Source organism: Solanum verrucosum, unplaced genomic scaffold (assembly GCF_900185275.1).
Source record: "Solanum verrucosum unplaced genomic scaffold, falcon-dt-bn FXZP01000268.1, whole genome shotgun sequence".
Classification (NCBI taxonomy): domain Eukaryota; kingdom Viridiplantae; phylum Streptophyta; class Magnoliopsida; order Solanales; family Solanaceae; genus Solanum; species Solanum verrucosum.
The window spans coordinates 3,182,952-3,200,680 of NW_026019957.1; the positions used below are offsets into that span (position 1 = coordinate 3,182,952).

The 17,729-nt window shown below is 31.9% G+C and overlaps 3 protein-coding genes across 3 annotated transcripts; 2 read left to right on the forward strand and 1 right to left on the reverse strand.

The window, feature by feature from the left end:
* The first annotated feature begins 5,480 nt into the window (after nucleotides 1–5,480).
* LOC125814680 (gamma-glutamylcyclotransferase 2-1-like) lies at nucleotides 5,481–8,651 on the forward strand. The gene is made up of 8 exons (XM_049494151.1): nucleotides 5,481–5,770; nucleotides 6,767–6,903; nucleotides 7,005–7,081; nucleotides 7,453–7,509; nucleotides 7,660–7,716; nucleotides 7,850–7,890; nucleotides 8,017–8,088; nucleotides 8,213–8,651. The coding sequence occupies exons 2-8, from the start codon at nucleotides 6,795–6,797 to the stop codon at nucleotides 8,481–8,483; spliced, it is 684 nt and encodes a 227-aa protein (XP_049350108.1). The 5' UTR covers nucleotides 5,481–5,770; nucleotides 6,767–6,794; the 3' UTR covers nucleotides 8,484–8,651.
* Nucleotides 8,652–11,131: 2,480 nt separating this feature from the next.
* Nucleotides 11,132–12,677, forward strand: LOC125814692 (uncharacterized). Its single transcript, XM_049494164.1, has 2 exons — nucleotides 11,132–11,268; nucleotides 12,285–12,677. Exons 1-2 carry the CDS (start codon nucleotides 11,139–11,141, stop codon nucleotides 12,551–12,553), a joined length of 399 nt encoding a protein of 132 aa, XP_049350121.1. The 5' UTR covers nucleotides 11,132–11,138; the 3' UTR covers nucleotides 12,554–12,677.
* Nucleotides 12,678–12,966: 289 nt separating this feature from the next.
* On the reverse strand, nucleotides 12,967–16,482 carry LOC125814679 (probable plastid-lipid-associated protein 8, chloroplastic). Its single transcript, XM_049494149.1, is given in 6 exon segments — nucleotides 12,967–13,259; nucleotides 13,958–13,993; nucleotides 13,996–14,058; nucleotides 14,061–14,135; nucleotides 14,894–15,017; nucleotides 16,246–16,482. Coding segments are annotated over 6 exon segments (729 nt in total). The 3' UTR covers nucleotides 12,967–13,065.
* Nucleotides 16,483–17,729: the final 1,247 nt, after the last annotated feature.

Here is a 17,729-nt window from a genome sequence, read left to right on the forward strand (position 1 = left end):
TTTATTTGTTCATTTCGAATTTGGGAAATAATTTAGTGAATAAGTAATCAATATAATGTTCAGCGTGAAACAAGAAAAAAATAATTATCTTTTCCTCGTATGTTAAAACTGACAAGTATTCCTCCATTTACTTTTATTCGTCCATTTTGAACTTAGGCCGCCCTTAAGAAATATAGATTAATATAAGTATTTTATCATAATATCATACTAATTGATGTATAGTCTTAGGTCTTGAAAAATAATTTGGGAATAAGTTACTAATGTTTATTGTAAAACAAAAATAATGTTTTTTTCTTAATATGTTAAAAGTGATAAGTAAAAGTGAAAAAATATTATAAATATACTGAAACAAGTAAAAGTAAAAGAAAGGAATATATTTTATTCATTTTTACTAGTAGTTATTCTTGAAAACTACAAACACTTACTATTAATAAAAAAAAAAACTTATAAATAAAAAACACGATATTTTAAAACTCAAAGACTGTATTTTTATTGGTAGTCTAGTTGAAGCAAAGTACTAAATTGGTGGTCCACTCCTATGCACCCGCCACAAATTCCGGTCAAAAACGTGAAAAATGAATTTACTCTATAAAAACACCTAGATTCATTCAAAGCTTTCCTTGCAAAAATTACTATTCTAGGTGTGGGGTGGATCTAGGACTCTACGAGGATATTCATTTGAATCCCTTCGTTATTTTTATGTGTATGTATAGATTTTGAATGTCTTGAATATAAGGGTAAAGTCGTAGAGATTGACTTAATAATTTCATATTTATCTTCAAGTTTCAAATTCAAATCTTGATCATTATATTTTTATTTTCTGAAATTTTTCAGTAAAAATTCAGAATCCATCATGTGGCATACACACATCTAACATAATGTGTATATAAATATATATATATATATATATATATATATACATATATTCCTACAAGTTTGGAGAATCTATCTAAAATAGAGTAAAAATAATGTATTGTTTTGACTTGATGTGTAACCTGTTTGACCAAACTATTAAAATTATTTCAAAAGGCGTATGAGCATGAATTAAGTGATATTTAAAAAGAAATTAAATGGCATTTAAATTAGACAAACAAATAAAAATGAAGAAAAAAAATTTAAAAATGAGTGTGGATCAACTTTTGAAACTTAAAAGTTCTTTTTGAAAGTTTAGAGTGAAAAATTGGGACAATTATAACCAAACATATTTATGAAAAATAGTTTCAGACCTGAAAATCAACCTCGATAATCAATCAGGCACCCGACCTCGACACTCAATCCAAGACCTATCTGAAACCCAATTTTTGAACTGGGACCCAAAACCAACATCTGACTCGGGATCCAACTTTTGAAGCAGGATCTAACCCTGAGACTCGACCCCAACCCAAGATCTGACCTCCATTCGAGACTCGACCTTGACCCGGGACCCAAGACCCGACCTTGACTCCTGACCCCCAACATCCGACTCAAGATCCAACTTTTGAACTGAAATCCAAACCTGACACCCGACACAAGATTCAACCTCGATTCGAGACTCAACCTTGACTCGAGATCTGACCCTGACCCCAACATCCGACTCTGATTTGAGATTAGATCCCGCTCTGAGACCCGACTCTGTCCCTAACATCCCATTTGAGATCCAACTTTTGGATCAGTATCCGACCCTGACACTTGACTTGAGACCTGAGACCTGACCTATCTCATTTTTATAATGATCAATTCAATGTAGTCACGTCGTTATTTTAATACTTTTTAATAATCATATTTTATTCTTTACCTACCTTTTATAGTAGCTCTACCCCCTATCCTATATTTCTTATAGATTTAACATTCAAATTGTTGATGCGTGTCATTATGTTAATGTTAGAGAAAGATAAACATCATATTCATTAAAACAATACGTACAATACAATTAATATGATATTTTACGAAACAATACATAACAATCATCCAAATAAAGAGTTAAGAAATCATAAATAAAAAAGATAATTTTATTAATTTATTCCTTAACTTTTATTTTATTTTTAAAATTTTACAAACTTATTTACCCTCTTGAAAAATGAATTAATCATAAGAATAAACTTTAAATTCTGAATCTGCTTATGAACTCGAATTAAGTCTACACTGAAAATTTGCATTGTGGCCAAAAATTAAATTGTGAAATAAAAGTAAGAAACATATTTTTCTTTGTTTGATATGTATCGGATCCTTCAAAAACTACATATTTATGGAGAATTTAATACAAATGCGACAATATTTATAGAGCCTCTTACACAACATTTTTTAATACTTCCCTTTATTAATCTCTCTCCATATTTATAAAGTCAGAATAAAGGTGAAAATCAATCATTAATTACTCTTTTTGGTCCTTTTTATTTGTTACATTTCGTTTTCTAAGAGTCAAAGTGCATGAACTTCGACCAATATTTTAAGATGTAGTTTTTCATCAAGAAGAATTGAAACGTATAGTATTTTTATATAGTTTTTGAATATCTAACTTTTACATTTAAAATATTAAATTATTGTAGTTCAATTTAGCTCCGAAAATTAATCAAATTAATTCTCATGAAGAGAAATATGACGAATAAAAAACAAAGAAGGGAGTATAACTCGATTTTCTAAAATAACAACTATTTTGAATCGGTTATTTTTAAGAAAGAATATTTTTTGTTTAGAAATCGTGCACTTTAAATAATCCTTTAATTTCTTTCTTTAAAATTTTAATTATTTAATTTCTCCCTTTACAATTGTCTAGGTTCAATGAATCTAGTATGTTAAACGATTTTCTATTATTACTGCCTCCATTTCAAAGTACTTATTGTCCTTATTTAAAATATTTATATCAAAATATTTGTCGTCCTTATAAAAAAATATTCTAATATTTTAAAATTTCAAGACAAAATTAACTATTCTTTTCCTTTATTTTTATTTATCCATTTTAAATTTTACACATCCTTTAAGAAACAATATATCACAATATTCATATTAAATTATTTAGTGAGTAAGTAGTTAATATTGAGATAAAAATAAAAATAAAAATATTTTTAAAATATATTAAAATTGATAAGTACTGTTCACTTTTATTTACCCACTTTGAATTTATTCCGCCCCTTAAGAAACAATGGTTAATATGAGTATTTTACCACAATATTTATAGTAAAATAAAAAGAAATTCTTGATATGTTATAAAGCAAAAGTGAAAAAATATTTTTAAAATAGAGGATAAATAAAAATGAAAGGAATAAGTATCTTTTATCCATTTTACTAGTAGTTGTTTATGAAAATACAAACACTTCAATTTATAACATATGAGTAAAGTAAATATTTAATAAAAATGAATTATATTTTAAAATATAATATGAGTAAAATAGTCAAATATCCTTCTAATCCTACTATCAATGTTTTTTTTTTTAAAAAAAAAAAAAAAACTTATAAATGAAAAAGCACGATATTTTAAAACTGAAAAAGTATATTTTTATGGGTAATTAGTCTAGTTGAAGTAAATTACACTAAATTGGTGGTCCACTCCCATGCACCCCGCCTCAAATTCCGGTCTTAAACGTGCAGAAATGAATTTACTCAAACAAAACCGTCTAGGTTCATTCAAAACTTTCCTTGCAAAACTATTACTCTATGTGTAGGGGCGGATCTAGGACTCGAGGAGGATAATAAGGATATTCATTCGAATCCCTTAGTTATTTTTTATGTGAGTATATATAGATTCTGAATTCTTTCAACATAAGAGTAGAAATTGACTTAATGTTTTATATTTATCTTTAAATCTCGAACCTCCTTAATAAAAAATATGAATATGTCATGTGACATGCACACATTAAACATAATTTTTATAAGAGTTTGGAAATTTTAAGAATCCAACTAAAACAATATAAAATCAATATAGCATATTTTACCAAGCTATCAAAATTAGCTTAGAAAATGTATGAGCATGAAATTAAGTGATACTTAAAGAGAAATTAAGGTTTTTTCAAGTATCACTTTGTCAATTCACGCAATTTGCTCATTAAAAATATTTTTCAAAGGAATTAGCTAAATATAAATTATTATTTTTAAAAACACTTTTCTAAAAAGTCATTTAAAAAAAAGTACTTTTAAAAATAAATTGTTTTTAGCAGCAATGCCAAATAGGCTTTTTGATGAGTAAGTTTGAAGCTCTAAAAGAAAATTACGTGACTTTCTATGAAAATAACTATTAATTGAATGATCATCTAAGATATTAACGCAAAACCACTATCATTATTTTGAGAAAAAGTATTACTTCTTCTTTTTTTATTCTACTTTTTGCATAAATTTGTTTGGTTATAATTATGTCAATTTTTATCTCAAAACTTCCAAAAAGAACTTTTAAGTTTGAAAAGCTGACTCCAAGTACTTATTTTAATTTATTTGACAAAGCAGATGAAAATAGAATTAGAATGAGATAGGAAACTATGAATTAATTCTATTTTCAAAGTTTACACTCCTGAGAAAAAGAATTAATCATAAGAATAAAATAGGAAAATATGAATTAATTCTATTTTCAAAGTTTACCCTCTTGAAAAAACATAAAATCATAAGAATAAAATAGGAAAATATGAATTAATTCCATTTTCAAACTTTACCCTCTTGAAAAAACATAAAATCAAAAGAATAAAATAGGAAAATATGAATTAATTCCATTTTCAAACTTTACATTCTTGAAAAAAAATTAATAATAAGAATAAAATTACAAAAAATATGAATTAATTCAATTTTCAAAGTTTAAACTCTTGAAAAAGGAATTAATCATAAGAAAAAAAATTGAATTAATTCTATTTTCAATTTTTACACTCTTGAAAAAAAAAGAATTAGTCATAAGAGTAAAATAGAAAAATATGAATCAATTCTATTTTCAAAGTTTACCCTCTTAAAAAAATTTAATCATAACAATAAAACACAAAAATATTAATTAATTCCATCTTCAAAGTTAACACTCTTAAAAAAATAATCATAAGAATAAAATAGAAAAGTATTAATTAATTCTATTTTCAAAGTTAACACTCTTAAAAAAAAAATCAATCATAAGAGGAAAATATGAATTAGTTCTATTTTTCAAAAGCTAAACACTCTTGAACAAAGAATCACTCATAAGAATAATAAAAAAAAAATGCTCTTTCCGTCCATTTTAAATTGTTATGTGCGTTTTTAAAAGTCAATTTACTTAATTAGATTACATTAATTCAATATTTTAAACAAAAAAAATAAATATTCAAAAATTATAGAAATTGCAATTTTTTGCATATCAATTTGATAAAAACTACTTAAAATGTTAGTCATTTTATTTTTTTTACAATTTGACTCTAAAAGGAAATCAGGACAATTAAGAGTGAACATAGATAAAAAAAAATATGAATTACGTTTATTTTCAGTAAGATGGACAATTAATATGAAACAAATACCGTCAATCCTCCCCCCACCACCTCCAAACCCCATGAATGAAAATGGACAGATGCATTGATGTTGATGGACCAGGCATCCACATGGTGTCTAGGTACAAAAAAAAGTATAGAATCCCTTTCTTTCTGCTTCACCTATAAATATACTTTCTTTATTCTTGTTTCCTCCTCCATTTCAGTAAACCCATTTTTAGAGAAGAGAGAAAATTCAAAAAGAAACAAATATCTTTGTTTCTCTCTCTGTTTTCTTCTCTCTCCTCTAGGGTTTCTCTTTTTTCCTCAAATTCATCCTTTTTCAGAAAAAAAAACATTGCCTTTTCATCCATTTGAAGCATATATTGGTGAGTCTCTCTTTGCTTTATCTCCATTTTATTGAAAACCAAAAAAATTGGGGTAGGAGTAAGTGAAGGGGAAGGGGAAATAGGGAGGGGATTACAAGATGAGGAATCGAAACCTCGAACTCACCGTCGAGGTGAAAGTTCGTAGTTAATTAATCGAGCTACTAAGATTTTTCGATTTTTTCCTTTTGTTTTTGTTTTTTTCTTCCTAATTTTGCTGATATATTAGCAATTTGTTATCGTTTTTGAAGTTTCTTGGTTTCCTTTCCCGATTTTAGCTTGTAATTTTGTTTCTGGACGTTTATTTTACTTCAAATTAGGTTTTTGTGGATGAACAGTAAGGTTAATGTTATTATGACAAAGTAAAATGTGTAAAAATGTTATCTTTTCGTAATGTTTGTACATTGTGCTTAATCAATTGTATATTGTGTTTTAGAGCTTGTATAGTGCGTTGTATTACTCGAATACTATTGCTTGGACTCTCCAACTGGTGTCGGATCCTTAAAAAATGCACTACTTTTGGAGGATCAGTTACACTCCCAATGACATTTTTGAAGTATCCGAGTAGCATAGTTTATGGCAACAAAACATTTATTTTTTGGGAATACAATTTGTGCTTTTGGTTTGGCTTTGGAAGAGTTTGTTTAGGATAATATATACTTTGGCTGTTACTTTTATGGAAAATTATAACTAATAGTATTTGTTTTAGGAAATAAAGTAGCTATTTTCTTATAGGTTTTGTAATAAACAAGGTCCCTTTAACCTTTTTGGTGCATTACAATGAAACAAATAGAAAAGAATCAAATAAAGTTGTATTTTGTTGATGTATTTTGTCCTGCTCTGAAGTGTTGTTTCTATCTCTAGTGGCAAAAGCAAAATTTGGGAGAAAAATTGTTTCCCAAAGCAACTTTTTGCTTTTATAGTTGTTCTTTAGGGGAAAAAAGAGTATATTTTAGTGTATTTCCATTTGAATAATCCATTTTATGGTTAATAATGCAGTTCTCAGCTTAAAGAAGCTTTCACAATCATGGTCTTCTGGATTTTTGGCTATGGCTCCTTGGTATGGAATCCAGGTTTTGAATATGATGAGAAAATGATTGGTTACATCAAGGATTACAAGCGTGTGTTTGATCTTGGTACGTTGTTGTTACCCCGAGGCTTGTCATTGCTTCAAGTTTTGATATTTGTTCGTAGAATTTTTAATTTGATGTTAATTGTGTTTATATGAATGCATCAGCTTGCATTGATCACAGAGGTACACCAGAACACCCTGCAAGAACTTGCACATTGGAAGAAAGCGAAGGAGCTATTTGCGTAAGTCGATGATAGCTTGTTACTTTCTTTACCTGCAGAGTATAATATATTCTACATGAGAATGTCTTTGAGCAGAAATGTTGCATTTTATTTCTGTCCCTTTAATGTTCTAAATACCTATCATAAATTGTATAACATAATCTCTTTGACATGCCAATTGCAATGCAAGGCGCTTTTGTGTTGCATCCTTGTGTAGTGAGAAGTGAGAACAATAGCTCCGAGTATAATTGCTGCACTCTACTTTCAGTGATTTAGACTATGATTGTGGTTACTGTTGTTGATATTGAATTCTTGTTGTTTTTTTTCAATCTCTCGCCGAATGTTCTTGCCATTTCTTGTGTCAATTACTAATATGTGCATTTTTCTTTCAGTGGGGTGCTGTTTATTGTGTGCGAGGAGGACCTGAAAAGGAAAAGAAGGCAATGGAGGTATGTGAACTATTCTTTAATGATCTCTCATAATGTTCATGGTTGTTCCATTCCCATCTCCGGGCCTCGGTCTTCAATTAGTCTACACATCCTCCCATAGCACTTGCACGTCTCGACTCTAATGTCGAATCTTTAATCTTTACTTTACAGTATCTTGAAAGAAGAGAGTGTGAGTACGACAGCAAGACCTTAGTAGACTTCTACACGGTAAGTCAATAACTTATTTGAGTCTTTGCATCTCTTTATGGAATGGGAACAACACAAGTTATCGAGGAGAGTTAACGAACTGGTAAAGAGAAAACAAGTTCCTTTCCTCATGTTTTCTTAATTACTCTTTCAGGATGAAGACTCTGCTCAGCCAGCTTTAACAGGAGTAATAGTGTAAGTTCTTTAGCTGATGCCTTCATACTTTCTCTAACGTACCCCGCTTAAGTGCAAGAACTTCATATAGTTCGTTAATGTGGACAAAATACACATTGAGTTGATCGTTCCAATTTCCCATTTCAGGTTTACATCCACTCCTGACAAAGTGAATAATAAGTACTATCTAGGGCCTGCCCCGTTGGAAGAGATGGCCTGGTAAAGACTTGGTTCCTTTGTCCATAAGTAGTCTTTTGTCGTGGAAATGATCTCTTATGTGTAAAAATGAAGATCTCCCGTCTCTTTGGCTGAGATACAACTACCTTTGATGTCCGTTTTGCAGGCAAATTGCGACTGCTCATGGTCCCTGTGGAAACAACAGAGAATACATATTCAAAATGGAGAAGGCTCTATACGATATTGATCATGAAGATGATTACATCATAGAGCTTGCAAATGCAGTTCGGAAAGTTCTTGAAATCGTAGGTGCTGGGATCCAGAAGGAGAAGGAGTTACTTGGTTCTTCACACATTCCACTCAAAACCCAAACTTCACCTGTGAAAATTTTTTCCTTACCAGAAGCTTCTGCAGTTGCTGTCGCCGCCGACTCGTGAAGAAGAAAACTAACTGGAAGAGAATGAATATTATGACTTATGAGGAATATGTAGTAGTTCAATGTGAGAATTGTAGGAGGGTTCTAATAAGTTATCAATGTATTACTTTGACCAGATTAATGTAGTGAAATTGCTGTTTGAAACTTTAATCCAAAACTTTTAATCCGAGTTCACTGTGAGAATTGTTGGAGGGTTCTAATAAGTTATTTCTAGTTAGAAGGCCTTTTGGCAAGAGAATAAGTTCACATTCTAACTGCACGATAATAGTCGAGTCAGGAATTTCACTAAAAGAATGTTAAAAATAGCTTCTCACCTAGAATATGAAAACTCTTTATTCCATATTTCTTTTCTTACTGATTGAATGAAGCTAGAGAGATGAATATTCGATCAAAACCCTTAGTCCAATAGGGGATAGTATACATTCAATTTGGATAAGACACTGAGATGAAAGACGAATCAAGTAAGAAAGGCAGAAAGGGGCCTCTTTCTCGAGTGAGAGTTTTTTTTTGGGATTAGTCTGATTGTCCTCATTCAAGTTTGTAGGCGTGCGAGTACGAGGGTAATAGGCGAATTTTTATGAATTGAATGAGATTTCAGCTTCGACAATCAAACTTGTTATATCTTAATTTATGTGATACAACTCACTACTTTCTCTAAGAATGTTAAAAATAGCTTCTCATCTAGAAGAACAACTTCTTGTATGTTAATTTACGTGTTCCATTTCTTGTTAGTTTCTCTAAAAAGAATAATTTTTATTCATATTTAACTTTAAACTTCCAAATTTATCCTATGTTCTCCTTTATATTTTAGTATAATAATATTAGTTTCTATTTAATTGTTAATTTTAGCAAAATCAGAGAAAATTAATATTTTTTTCCATTTTTACCTTTGTTAGTAGTAAAAGTTAATAAATTAATTAATTTATAATTACACAATATTTTATAAGTATATTAAAAAAAGCTATTACAAGGATTAAGACCATCCTAAAGTATATATCTGCATTAAAATCTTACTAAATTGAGATCGCACACTACACGACCCATTTGAAGAGGTGGAGGTGATACTCTCAACAAGATTTTCTTCATAATCGAAACTTAAATCGAAATCTCTGATTAAGATGAAATAGTCCTACCACTTCACCGCATAACATGTCGAAAAAATTGAGCCTGTTTGGCATTAGAATAATCTTTTCCTCTTTTTTTTTTCTTTTTTTCTTCTTGGTTTTCCAGTGACTCCTAGAATGTTCGAGAAACCAAACAAGATACTCTAAAATGGAGCTCTGTTCCTTAGCAATTGATGATTGTAATGATCTCTCTTCATCACTCTCAAACAGGTATGCTCAATACCCCCCCAACCCCAAATTGTTCCCCTATTTAAACTGCAAAATTGGCAATAGAAAAAAAAACATGAATTTTTAATCGTAGTTTGTTGAATTATTCAGTGTTTCGTTTGTGTATTTATGACATTGTACATGAAATTCCTGTAAAGATAAGTTCTTTTTAATAATCGTGGTGTCTGGATAAACTTGAGTATACCTCCCACCTCTAATGATATCAGATAACTCTATTCATCAAGACTGATATAACAATAATATATTTAGTGTAATTTCACAAGTGGAGTGTGTTAATCAAAGCTAGTACAGTTGATACTAGTGTTTTTATACATGGGATTTGAACCTGACACGTCATGATTCTCAATTCATTTCATTGACGGTAAAGATAGGATTTTTTTTTTGTAAAAAAAAAAAGGGTGGTTATAACTTGCCCTTTGAAATTGATGAAGATTTAACATGGATGATTTTAGGTAAGGTAAATGAAAAAGATTAAATGTTCATGGATTTCTTTGAGTGGAGATCTTTGTTGAAGCTTGGTGTGGGAGTTTAAAGATCTTTTCTTCTATGTTATTTTTATAAAGAAATTATTTGAAAGTTGAATTATAGGAGTAGCAATTTTTGTCGAAAATTGAAGTTTATAACTGGTCATTGGAATATGATAGATGGATTGTTCTTCTATTTGCTGTTATTATCAACAACAACAGCATACAGTGAAATCCCACTAAGTGGGGTCTGGGAGGGTAAAGTGTATGCATACCTTACCTCTACCTCGGGGAGATAGAGAGGTTGTTTCTGAAAGACACTCGGCTCATATTTGTTGTTATTATCGCTAATAAGAATTTTACTTGAGGCGATTGCTCTTGATTGTACGAAGGTTTAAACCAGAAATGTTGTGTGCCTGCAAATTTTGCTAGATTCGATAAGTATGACATAATGTTATGTTGCTTTTGGGGGGTGGGGTAGTATCTTGACCAGGAATATTGTATTATCTGGTATTTTGTTAGTCTTAAATTTCTATCACTACCCGTTGTTTCTTTTGCTTTGGTTATCTTTTTATCATGTTGTTGATTACGGGGAGCTGTCTTTATTTATCATTGTATCTTTCACTCTGGGATTGGAGGGAGAAAGGAGGGGAGGAATCTTCAATCTCAAATTAGTTTTAGGGGGGAGGAAATGTGTATATTATAGATAAAGCATTTCCGAACGAACATGCTTACCCTCCATGATAACCCGGGAGGAGGGGGGGAGGGGTGTTGAACTAGTTGCACATTGCCAGTTTAAGTTATGAGGTTAATTTATTTGAACTTATTCTATCAGGTAAGATGTCAGATTACAAAAACGTTGTTGCTGGGAAGTTAAGACTAAAGGGCAAAGCTCTAGATGTGAAATCTAACAGGATGAAAAAGAAAAAGAAACACAAGCATCAGTATGATCTTGTGACTCAAGTGACAGGTAATAACCAACAAAAAAAAAGTTTGAAGCATCATTCTTTTGCTCATTGAAGATCATATCTTGTTCTCTCTGTTATCATGCCTAACTGATAATTGATTGTTTCATTTTACCTTACTTATGGGTGGTGCTTTTTGTTCGTTTCTAGTTATCTTAGGTTTAACATTCAACTGCACTTCTTATTTCTAGCCGCGGTATATATGTATACTGGCATGGTATTCCACCTACTTCATGAGATGTCATGCGTTTTAACAGCCTATGCTGATCTTTAGAAGAAAAATCTTAACGACCTATACTGAAAATAGTCAATTCTGTGTGGTTATAACTTATGCAAAAAGAACATCTGGTAGAGTTTTACTGGAGAGGATCAATGTTGTTGTATTTCATCGTGTTTTCTGTGCTCATCCTTGTAAAAGTTAAATACCTTGTTCACTAATGTTTGCTTTATCTTTTGTGTCTCCGTTGTCAATCTCATTTTTTAGTGTCAATATGAGTTTGACAACCTTGTTATTTAAAGTCTCATGGCTTTTAGCAAAGGGAACTGCCCTAGCATAAGACGCGTAATTTTATCTGAGATCAGCAGCTATTTCTATTGTTTCAGTGAAGATGAAGAAAAAGCAAAGAAAATCGATATGTATCATGTAGTTCATCTTGATAAAGCATAAACATCTACAGTTTGTTTATGGCAAAATATATAGATGTCCTTAACTTTGCCTCAACCAGCAACTTTACATCCCAACTTTGAAAATGCATATCTCAAATGCACAATTTGAGAATGTACATCCGAAAAAGTGTGTTTACGAGCCCAACTTAAACAAAGTTAAGGTGTCTAAACGTGCATTTTCAATGTGGGGGTGTTTAGTTAAGGTGTCATCTATGTATTATGCATTTGTTTATTGATAATTTGTGAACTTAGTTTAGAAAATATGGTATGTAACTAATCCATGCTTGGATATTATGTCCATTCGACTTGACTCTAACTTTCGTGTGTTGAACATAACCTTGTTTGTGGATGGCAGGTGGAAACAACACATTGACAACAAACCAACTTGAGGATGATATAGACGGTAGTTATCTTGACGACAGAGGGAGGAAAGAACAAGTAACCAAGAATGACGATCATCTAACACTAGCAGAGAGAAAATACCTCGAGCAGTGGGAGAAACTAAACATCAAACGACTGGCAAAAGAAGCCAAGAAATCCCACCGCGATAGAATTCAAGAATTTAATCGATACCTAGCTAATCTTACTGAGCATTATGACATTCCTAAAGTTGGTCCTGGTTAAGATGAAGCAGTCTTTGGTAACTCCATTTTTTTCCTGTCATTTTGTGCATGCTATGGATTGTTTGAGTCTTGAATTCAAATCGATTCGTACTGTAGCTGAAAACTGCTGCTTGTTTCTTAGACTCAATGCCCCAAAAACTATATGAGAAGTTCTATAAGTTGCAATCTTTTTCATATTAAGTTGGTCGATCAAACTTCATGTAGTTTGACTTTCGTAAAATGAAACATAAGTAAGTATTTCAGAACAGAGGGAGTACACACACAATAACAAACAACAGTTATTGCTAGCAATTTTCACTAAATCACAGAGATACAGAAGATTAATTCACTTTCTTTCTGAGTTTGGTAAATTTGGTTCCAAAGGCTGGAAGTTAGTGATAGTTTTACATTACACACCCAGAATAACGCGACGAGTTCTCTTTGAACAATGTTCCAATTTGTTTCACTTTCTACGATATGTTTGTACATAGAATTGGTTGTATGCTATAAGAATAAACTTGAAAGACTAGCATTTCAAGGTTTGCGTCTTTGAAACACAAACAAGGAACCTCTTGAGCCTTTTCCCAATCTGATCTTCTCATCAATGTATGTTATTTCTAGTTTAACTTCACTCTCGCCACCATACTGAAAATCTAACCCTCCTACCTTGAGTTCAGGCGGTTCGAACACAACTTGGATCCATTTTTCATCTAAAACATTCAACTTTCCTGCATCATGAAGCTGGTGGTTAGAATAATCCCAGACTAGAATGGTAAAAGAACTGGGCACCAAAACATGAACTAGTCTAGACCTTGAATTGAGGTATCAAGTTTTGTCTTGGGCATGAAAGTACATATTAAATACTCGCTCGTACATCAGGACAACGATATTAAATCTAAGAAATGATTATGTGAGCAAGTTCTTCATCAGTGCTTGGCTGCCTAGAGCAGAAGGTGTCATACACCTTCGTTCATGAGACGAAGTGTAAGCGAATTTAGCTAAGAATAGGACATAACAGAAGCAAAAGTTCACATAGGAGATACCAAACTAGTAGGCATCAAGGCTTAGTTGTTGTGTACTTCACTAATCTCAAAGCTTTCATATAAAAACATCCTTATAAGGGTTTAGGATTTAACAGATTGTGAACTAAATACGGGCAACTTAGAAACCAGAAACTGTAAATGTGTATAGACAAAACGAATCGAATTACAGTCAGATGTCTGTATATTATTCTTGTAGAGTATGCTAATTGCAAGCAGTGACATGCTAAGGAAGTGTTCCCCTTGTTATGTTTGGCATTTGATGCAGCAAATCACGCTTACCATATAAACACACAAAGACAATTATATTCCTCTATAAAAGGATAAAAGAATGTGTAAGAAGAGATAAATGTGGAAATAGGACATGTTTGCCTCTGTTTTCGTACCTTTTAAGGAAACCTCACCATCAAGGAAACCAAAAGCGAAAAGGAAACTCTGTTCCTTACAATGTCAGGGGCTTCAACAACCTGAATCATTTCGTTTGTTTGAAGAAAAGGCGACCAAATGCACTCCGATAGCCACCCCCAGGTGAAGTGGGATTTGAACAGTACACTACATCCCATTCTGCAAGGAATTCATTATTAATTGCAGTTTAGGAGCTTTTGATTTGCTATAAGACATGGTTAACATAACTATTGCCTTTATGCATAAACTGCTAGAATTAAACTTCAGTAACTATTGCTCTTCAGATAACCAGAGAAACAACTAACATCTTTCATCAGCAGCAAATCTTACAGTTAAATCAAACGCACACTCACATACACACACACACGGACTCATATTACAAATAACTACATGATAGTCACACAACGGGTGTTAATTTTTTAAAGAAGTTATTTTACCTATCATCCAAAACATTTGATGCATGCTAAGTGCAAATAATCAACGTGAGCACCCAACTTCCTTAACAGGTTCTAGCTTGTTTATGTTTTCAAGCCAGCTCATGTATAACTACAGAGGTTATTCCCTATTTTGGTGCATTTTATTCTATGGTATACAAGTTCATACATTCTTACACAGTATCTCTCCACAGATCATATTCTGCAGACTTAAAAAGTGGAAATTCTAAAATGTATGGGGAGTATGCTAATTTGTGTGCACACATTGTTCAAAACAAGAAGAAAGAATTGGTAGGAAATTCTTCAGAAGAATGGTGCACTCATGCCTTACTAGAAATAGGCACAATGTAGGAGAAAATAAGATGCGTAACTAGGCCAGATATACTACGTTAACATAGAAAATAATTTCCGATAATTAATGTGTCAAACTGGGAGACATTAACATAGAAAATTTAATAGAACTCTTTCTCTTAACATGTTTACCTCCGAATATAAGAGGGCATTTCACAGGTTCATCCACGCAAAAACGTTGCAATTCTTGAACCACTTCGGCTACACTTTTGTGCTCATCCCTTGTCAGCAAAACCCCTCGATCTGTTTGCATAACCTGGTTAAGTAATGATGCTCAGCTGATGCTATTAAAACTTCCTAAACAAAAGTACTCAGAATGCAACTATAATGTAAGTAACACATGCAGTTAAAATACAACCAAATTGGCTAACTGCTACAATATAAGGCATTTGCCATGTGGTTGGGTAGGTAAGATCTACTGTGCTTCTTTAACCCCGAGATGTTAGTTTCACTACTTTATGAAGCAGCACAATCCAGTTAGACTCTTAATCAGGATTTCCCCTAATCTTTTGGTAAGCATTTAAAATCTACAAGGAAGCACTGGCCTATTTTCTCTCAAACTATTTGAGGCCCAAAACTCTACCACTGGTGTTTAAGTGGATGAGCCTAGAGAATGCACACATAGAGATTTTATTGTGCTTCTTATTTCCTTTTGGGTTCTTTCTGAAGTACAGAGGTATCCGTTTTTCACCTAAGTGTGCAGCAAATTGCAATGATAGGCCAGGGTTGTGCTGAATTTTGGCTTACTTTGCTACTTTAATTTGAAGAGGCTTTGTGTAAATGGTTAACGACCACAAGAGCAAAGGTAAATAGAAAGTTACTAAACGAAAATTTCGGAGATGCTTCATTAAGCAACAGTTCGGAACAGACAATAAGCAATAGCAGTTAAGATGTTGAACTTCAGGTTTTTGGTTGCATAACACAAAGAACCAGATAAAAGGGAGTTGATAAGCACCCTCCACCTCCAACCATAAGTTTGTGTGTTCGAGTGAGTAAGAGCTCCTATGGAGGGGTAAAACAAAGAACTTTTTTTATATATAAATATGGTGTCTAGGCCAATTTGACCACACCTCGACAAATTCCACCATACTCCTACCTCTCACTGGCATAGGTATTGGGTAACTCTGTTCAACCAAGGTTTGGACAAATAGGAAGAAACTAAATTTCGACTCCGATGAGTTTTGTACCTGAGACCACCCAAGACCTTATAGTTCTCAATGCACTTTATTGACTAGTAGGTCACACGCAATGTACTAGAAATCGTAGTATCCGTTTATCACTGTTGATAATTTGGACTCAGTGAGTAAATTAAACATACAAGCTGTTTGTATCGCCAAATTAAGGTTACTTACTAGTTATAGACTGCAAAAAGCAACTAATCTTACTGTTCTACCTAAAAGGAACTCTAATAGTAATAATTTCATCAATTTCCCCTTTTTCTCCTTAAAAAAAATCATCAGCAAATAAAAGTCCAGTAGCTGTACCTTAGAAAGAATGGCACCAACGAGGTCATCCGGTTTAGTAACCGGCGCTGGAGATGCAGATACAGAAGCATAGATTGGAGAAAATGTTTTCGACGTCCGGCGACGGTAAGAGCGGTTATGAGGGAAGTTAAGAGCTAGATGAGAAATCAATTGAGCGGCAGAAGAGGATCTCCGGCGAGTATTTCCGATGAGAGCGGTGGCGGTGGTGCCGGTACCGGCGACGACGTAAGTGGCCATGGTGATTTTGGCATTTCGAAGAGGAACGATGGAGAACTTGTTTTTGTTTAGATGGTTGTTCTGAGCCAGACACGTGGATTTTGCAAAATCGGAAGTGGGACCGGTTGGATATGGGTGTAGGCAATGAGGGATTGCCACGTAAAATGGAGATCCAAAGGAAATTTTGCTAGTGTGCTGTTTAGAACGGGTCTTTTCGTTATTACGTAACGATGAATTTAAATAATACAATACAATATAATAGAATTTAAGTAACAATCAAAACAAACATCGTATTTATACTAACAATACAATACAATGGATAACAGGCTAACAACCATCTAAACCAAGTGTTAAAGGTCCCTAATTAAAAACATCCTTATAATGGCACACTCGATTAAACTATGAAAAGTCTTAATTATTTTTGTAAATATGATTTTTGAAACTATTTATCCCTAAATTATGAGAGGTTTTAACTATCCCTCTCAAACAAAAGGTTTTTGGAAACTATTCACTCCGTAATATATCACATAGCATAAAAAAAATTATTTCGTCTAATTTATATGACTCACTTTCCTTTTTAGTCAATCCAAAATTGAATGATACATATATATATTTAGTCAAAATTTAATCTTCGTTTTTATTTATATGATGTAGTTTGACTTGATATGAAGTTTAAGAAAGATAAAGTCTAAAATAAGTCATAAATATATGTGTAGTTATTAATCATTTCATTAGGAATAAAATGAAAATTTTAAAGTCAATTAAATTACATGATTGTTCCCTTCAAATAAATAAATAAAATTTGGCATAGTATGAAATTTTAATCGAGATCTATTGAAAACAATCTATGAACCTTTATAAGATTGGGTTAATATAGTCTACATACATACTATTTTTATCCTAATAAGTTTAAAGAATATATTAAGCAAGAGAATAAAAAATTGGTAATCATTTATTTAAGTTTCTATTTATTACAATAACAATATATCTAGTGAAATACTATGAGTAGGATATGAAAAGAATAGAATATCGTTATCTTGTAGGTAGTAAATCTCTGCTTATTATTTTTGTTTTTATGAAAACATATATACCTCAATGTAGGGCTTATCGGATGGATCAACTGGATAATCTCGCTTAATTTGGCCTAACAGATATGTAGACAATGAAATTTTATTGATAAATCCATATTAAATTTTGGATTAATCTATAAATTCATGATATATTGACCAAGTCAAATTACTAGTTAATAAAGTCGGATTAATATTTAA